The 6,883-nt window shown below is 52.9% G+C and overlaps 1 protein-coding gene across 1 annotated transcript in view; it reads left to right on the forward strand.

Annotated features, from left to right (window-relative positions):
- Bace2 (beta-secretase 2) overlaps positions 1-1,491 on the forward strand; it is an 81,560-nt gene extending 80,069 nt beyond the window's left edge. Inside the window, exon 9 of the mRNA XM_078044671.1 lies at positions 1,013-1,491. Coding sequence (XP_077900797.1) covers positions 1,013-1,266 — 254 coding nt within the window. The 3' untranslated portion in view covers positions 1,267-1,491. The remainder of the gene's footprint in view (positions 1-1,012) is intronic.
- The last annotated feature ends 5,392 nt before the right edge of the window (positions 1,492-6,883 follow it).

A 6,883-nucleotide genomic window follows, 5' to 3' on the forward strand; every position in this document is an offset into this window, starting at 1 on the left:
AGGGCATTGGCCCAAGGATGTCCTGGCTGATAGCTGCTGTGGGCACCCAGGGCTTGGGGTGACCGAGGGCTGTGCCCACAGGCCTTCCTCGTTGCCCATCTTTGCCTGGGCCCTTAAAAGTCCACTAGGCAGAAAATGTACCTTCTTTACAGAGGACCCAGGGCTGTTTCCCTCGTTGAAAACCACTCTTTCAGACCGTTACTCCATTATTATTTTGACTTGTTCTTTCCTCAATTGAGAGGATCACATTCAGCCCCAGGATCTTGGGGCTCTAATCACAGGAAAATTAGATGCTTGGTGGTGTTATTTGGGGGGCCGAGTAGTCGTTTCTGCAGTTAGACAGGAAAGAGGGACAGCAAGGCCTGTTCCTCTGTCGTTCTCAGGGTGGAGCTCCGGCACTCTCTCTGCCATTGAGTCTTGACAGCACTGTCCTTCCCTGTGGTTCTCCTTGTCACCGAGTGTCGTGAACTAGATGCTGCATCCTTTGGGTTGGGGTCCCCCGGATGCTGAAGATCCACCCGTGGGACACAAGTCTGGCAGGGAGGGTGTGCTGAGCCAGGCTGACTCCAGGGTGGGACGTGAGCTCCGGCTGGCGCTGCAGAGGACACAGCCGTGGGCCAGGCAGGCACGAGTAGATTCCACTAGAATTCCCGCCCCCTTCCTCTTCCTCTGAGGACACTCAGCAACGCCACTTAGCTGGCTCCCAGGCCCAGGCCCAGGTGTTGTCCCCTCGTGGCACTGCAGGCTGTGGCTGTGCGTGCCCTTCTGCAGGGTCCCCTCCTCTCCGTGGCCCCAGCCCCTGCAGACCTCGGAAGGCGCTGCCCTTGCTGTGCGAGCCTGGATCCCTGGAGGCACGCTGTCCCAAAGCCTCCCGGCTCCCAGCACTAGGACACCCCAGCCTTTGGGACCCCAATGTGCTGCAGGGAGGTGGCAGCGGGGGTCCTCCGTGGCTTTGTGCTGGAGGGGACCGCTGAGCTCAGAGCCGTGCATCTCTCCCCTTCTGTCTCCTCAGAGATGGCAGGTGCTCCAGTGTCTGAGATCGCGGGGCCCTTCTCCACCGAAGACATAGCCAGCAACTGTGTCCCGGCCCAGGCTTTGAATGACCCCATCCTGTGGATCGTCTCCTACACCCTCATGAGCGTGTGCGGAGTCATCCTCCTCATCCTGATCCTCCTGCTGCTCATCCCCTTCCAGTGCCGGCACACGCCCCGCGACCCCGAGGTCGTCAACGATGAGTCCTCTCTCGTCAGGCATCGCTGGAAGTGAAGAGCCACGTCTGACTCTCTGACCTTGACCTTGGCTCTCCACAGGACTCGGCGTCCAGGGTCGGGCCAGGCTCCTTCCTCTGTGCGTTGGTGGGGAATCTCGTCCTGCTCCCACATGCCTTCCAGATTCACTGTACCTTGATTATTCTTGATCTTAAAGCTTCCGGTTCTTCTTTCCTACTTCCAAGAAAAATGGTAATAAAAAACACCTCATTCTAAACCAAAATGGAGTGGATCGGGCTTCAGGCTTTACGGAGCTGCAAACTGACCAGGTGTGCCATCAGAAAAAAAAAAAAAAAAAAAGAAAAGAAAAGAAAAAAAAAATGGCAAGCCATGACTGGCTTTCTTTCTCTAACCTCTTGAAAAATGTGTGTGCAGAGGGCTCATAACCCTGTGGGCTTCCTGGGAGCTTTTGTATTAACAGTATCTCAGGGTGTTTTGCACCAGGCTTTGGCGTGGGTTGGGTGGCAACATGGTGCAGGAGGAGCCGAGGCCCCAGCCCTCACCAGCCTCTCCTGAGACGCGGGGCCTCCTTCCTGTTGAGGCACAGGTGAAGGGGACCTGCTCTTTTGTACCCAATGAAGCTGTGCTACTGTTGGTGGAAAGTTAAAGTACTACCTCTATGACCTTGCCCAGGGTCCTGAGACTGGGTGGGGTGGGGCAGCTTGATGCCAGCTGTGTCCTCACCCGCCAGAGTCCTCATCCCACCAGGTGAGAAGGGTCCTCTGAGCTTGGTTCTGTGGCCATGCTGGCCGGGACCACACGCCCTTCCTCCTGCGCGGCTCAATTAGCAGGGCCTTCAGGAGCGAGACAAATGCGACTCTGACGGCAGAGCTGTTTCTGTTCCAGGTCTTCTCTGGAAGTGGGTGGGTTGGCCCCCTCTGGGAAACAGAGAAGTGGCTAAAGGCCCACGCTCTGACCCACTGCGGGGAAGCCAGGGGAGGGACGCGGAGGAGCTCTGACTCTCCCTGTGCTCTCAAGCCATGTGCTTCCCTCCGAGAACCGCGGGGCTCAGGCGACTGCCCGGATGCGCTCAACCAGAGCTGTTTGGCCGTCGGCCTTTGTGCATTTGGCCTTTGGTGACAGGTGTTTAGCGGAGTCCTTGTTTGGGGGGAAATCCCCACTTGCTGTCGCTCATTTGAGGCCTTTGCCAAAGAGAAGCGGAGCCTTAACTCGCTGCAGCCGGCTTACGTGACCTGATGCAATCAGAAGGTCCCAAGCCCTTCTCCCGTCTCTCCACTTTGCAGTGCTCCTGGGGCGGGTTCGGGGTGTTATAGGATTCCTATCAGCAGTGCTAAGCACCCCTCTCCCCGGCAGGAGTGCTCTTGTTGTGTGTGTGGACGTTCAGGCCACCTGTTCTGCTCATGAGGTCCCTGAGTCGCCTCCATATTGAGAAGTACATGACCATGCCAAAGAGACATGGGGGCCACCCAGGCAGGTCCTGGTGAGCTCGTAGATGCTGGCTAAAGAATCTTCTGTGAGATTCCCGAGGGGGAAGAGCTGAGCTGGATCTGAGGAAGCTGAGCACACAGAGGGGAGAGAGGAGTGTCCCCCCCTGCTCTGGGCTTGGCTGGCCTCTGCTAACCATTTCAAAATGTGTTGTGGAGCTAGACATCTCTGGCAGTGGATTTCACTTCTTATCCCGATGACTTCTCCATGGATTCCTGTTTTGTGGGCCTCTTTGTATCAAAATGAAGCCAGTTATCCTAGACTGCACTTCCTCTTTGCTGAAAAAAATCTGACCCCTGAAATAACAGGAGAGGTGCAGGGTGTGGCTGGCATCTGGGCTGTGGGTCCCGGGGCAGGTGCCATCTGTTCCTCTTTGCTCTCCTGGTTTCTGAGTGGGGATGGTTCTGCCGCTGCAGATCAGCAGGCACAGCTCTCAGAATACAGGAGCCTAACAAATCAGGTTCCCCGGAGGCCCTGGATGGAGTTTGCAATAATGCTCTTTGCTGCGCATCTAATTTCCCTACCTTTGCATCTCCGATGCCATTGGATGTGACATTTTAATGGGAATGCTTAAATTACAAAAGCATAATTTAGCAACCAGAGTGGAACAGACAATTGAATTTAGGACACTTTCCTGGCATGCATTGCAGCTGAAAATTGGACTTTGAGTCCAAACTGTGATAGTGACACCCACCTCCTCAAGTTATGTAAATTGAGACTGCCTGACACACCCGCAGAGAGATTTGCTTTGAACAGGAAGGGAGGCTGCAGCCCTTTGAGGGTGTCATATTTTACCTTGCAATTCACCATGGAAGGTTCTGGAAAACAGCCCTGGCCTGAAAGGAGCAACTGAGCAAGTGCATGTTAGAAGCCTCCTCAGCTTCAGAGTGGAGCAGGTTCTCCATGAACCAGCTTATTTTAAGTAGCGTGCTGCTTCCGTCTTGATAACTTACTCAGAAGTCTGAAGTGAAGCCCTGCCTTCGGAAACTGGAACTATTTATAAAATACAGCAAGAAGCGAGGTGGGGGTTGAGTCTATTTCCCCCTTGGGAATTTAAAGGAACCATGAGTGCCTGGTACTGATCCACTGGCACATGTCCCACGCCCTATTGCCTTTCTTCTGAACCCAAAACAAGTGCCTGGCACTGAAGAAGCCATGCCCTGTGCACCACCCCGGGTGCTCCCAGCTCAATACTGTGCTTCTGAGCCCGGAGAAGGACGTCTCCCTGCTCATCCTGAAGCCCAGAGGTTTGAGTTGGAGATAGCCTTGGGGTCAGTGATCAGAACGGTGGAGCCAATCCCAGCAAGACAGCGATAAGGACGCCATGGAGCTTGGAGCCATGGATTTGGGGATTCGGCTGCAATTAGGGGATTCATTCTCTCCCTTAAGAGGAGAAAGAAAAGGAATCATTTAATTATTTAGTCAAAAATGGGGGTTTGTTGAATTCTTCATGCCACATCCCATTTGGTGGATCTGCCACATAGGGTCCCATCCTGAGTTCTGGCTTCCTGCCGCTCCATGTCCCCGGGAATAAGTCAGTGCCAAACTGCGTTTCATAACCAGGAGTAATTGGGTTTCACGGCCTTTATCCTTATTAGTGGAAATCAGATAATTAGGTAGAAACCCAATATGTTTTCTCTTGCACAAATTATTTAGAGTTGATTATGGAACCATTCAGGGGAAAAAAAAAAAACTTACCCTAAGATTTTTTTTCTTTTTTTAAAGAAAAACTGCCCAACACCAAAAAAGGTACAGTTGTGGGGTCTGCCAAGGGAGAGACTAGATTTTTAGTACTCGATAAACTCCACAAATCTCTGTTAGGCTTAACATTTTTTAGACTTGAACTTGTGATTGTTTATCAATTCAAAAGCAAAATCTGGAAACATTCTTTGGGGGTGGGGGAGGGGATGGTGCGATTCCCAGTGTGCCGACTGACGGGGAAGCAGGTGGGACGCCTTCAGGAAATGTGCTTTCATTCCGGCCACCTCAGACTTCTTTCTCACAGTCGCTGGGTCTGTGGAGATGTGATCTGTTTTAGAGATCCAGGCCCCAGATGGCAAGGATACTCATGACTGTGTCCCCCTCAGCATTAATGGCCTGAGACAAGGTGGGCTGGTAGCCTGGGAGCTGCCCACGGGGGAGGGATGTCCATCCCAGAGACAGAGTGCAGGGTCATCGGTGTTTGGTGGACTCCGGGAAGAGGGCGGGACAGGAAGGAGCCAGAAGAGAGGTGGACCCACAGTCTGCGTTAGTGCCAAGACACTGTGGGCTGCTGTCCCAGGGTGCTCTCGGGGTCCTGGCCCTGCCCGCGCTGTAGTGATGTCCCAGAGGGTCCTCTCAGACTGGTCACTGCAGGAGATGAGACAAGAGACTGAAGGAACTGGCTTTATAGCCATATTTAGAACCCTGTTCTAGCAAATAGAGAGGCCCAAACTGCCCAGCAGGACCCAGGCCTCAGCCTGCAGGTCCAGGGCTACGACTGAGGACTTTGGGAGGCAGGGTCAAGAGACTGAGGCCACTATGGGGCCTGAGCTCCTGGGAAGGGCTCCTGGCAGCTGCTGCCTGGATATTCTTCCCGAGAACAGAGTCACTCGGGCCAGCCCAGCCACTCTGACCACACTCCTTTCCCAGACACTTGCAGAAAGAAGAACTTGAGGGAAGCCAGATCCTTCCTCAGGTCACTGCTGTCCGCCTCCGAGCCCTGCCCCAGGGTGGCCCCCAGCCTCAGCAGCCCTAGCAGGTCCAGGAGGCCCCAAGGGAACCTCAGTCCTATCCAGAATCAGCGTGGGGCAGGGCCACACTGAGAACAGGCCAGGCCCTTCCCTTGGTACAGGTGTGCGTGTTTCAGATGAGTGGGGCCAGGCTGGCCGGTACACAAGACGCACCCACAGAGCCCACACGTCACAGACCGAACAGAACCTTGCTGGTATGGATCTGTAGCTCTGCTGTATCCTCCCAGGTGCTGGGTGTGGGGTGCAGACTTGGTTTCAGGTGACATGGCTGTGCTCACAGCGGGGCCTCTAGAAGGAGACCAGCAACCTGGGCCTCTCTTGCCACCAGCCCCACTTTGACATTGATGTGTGTCCGGGGTCTCCAGCGAGCTGGGAGACAAGTTTTTGTTCACAACACAGGCACAGACGGGCGTATCACGAGGAGCCCAGTGTCCCCCCGTGGCCAGGCCTCTTTCTTTCTGGTAAAGGCCAGCTGCGGACTCTGAGCTGTCTCCTGATGTGAGCGGGTCTCCACCTGTTACATCTTGGGGCTCCACAGAAGAGAAATTCCACAGGTTTCACGCCTCTGAGCTGGGCTCCAGAGCAGTGTTCAGAGGGCATTCAAAGGCTGTCTTCTTTTGAGGTCAAGGGGGTGGGGGGAACTGCTAATCAAGGATCTGTTAATCGATATTAAAAATCACAATAAAATGTATTAACAAATTGTCTGCAATTTTGTGTTCTTTGTTGCTAGGGGTATGGAACCGGGGGTCACCTCCCCCCACCACATTTTCCTAATTGTGGATGCGATGTCACACGTGGTCATCAGCAAGGGCGGAAGTTCTGTTTGGTGTAGCAATTGCTCGGTACACATGAGCACCTGGAGAATGAACGGGATCTGTCACGTGCTAATGACAGATTCATGGGATCTAAAATGACATATTTTCTACCATTTCTGTTCATCTTTACTGTTGACCATTCTTGAGGTTTAAAATGCCGATGTGGGGGCATTGGGAGGGGCCACTCATCTCTCCTTAAAGTGACGGGCTCACTGCCACGTGGGCAGTGGCCGTTAGGGTTCTGGTGGAAGAGCTTCCAGCCTGCACTGAATTCTAAGCAGATGCCAAAAGTAGAGTCTGGCAAGATGTATTTTATGCATATCTCAGATTTATATCTTTTAACACATGATTCCTAAGTGTAACTTGTATTTCTGGCAATGCTTAAAATGATTTTATATTTCCCTTTTGGAATTTTCCTCCATTTCCAGCACACTGACTTTAATTATAGTTGTGATTTGAACAAGAAGGAGGTATTCATTCCGTCTTCGAAGGGGCTCAGCGGCCGTGGACAAATGTAGAAACGATTGCTGTGCAAAACATGGAGTTTTCTAAAATGACCTGATTTTTATACTTATATGCTGCACTGATTTAAGATATAGACCATTGAAAAGGAAATAGAGTA

This window comes from Ictidomys tridecemlineatus, chromosome 3 (genome assembly GCF_052094955.1).
Source record: "Ictidomys tridecemlineatus isolate mIctTri1 chromosome 3, mIctTri1.hap1, whole genome shotgun sequence".
Lineage (NCBI taxonomy): Eukaryota > Metazoa > Chordata > Mammalia > Rodentia > Sciuridae > Ictidomys > Ictidomys tridecemlineatus.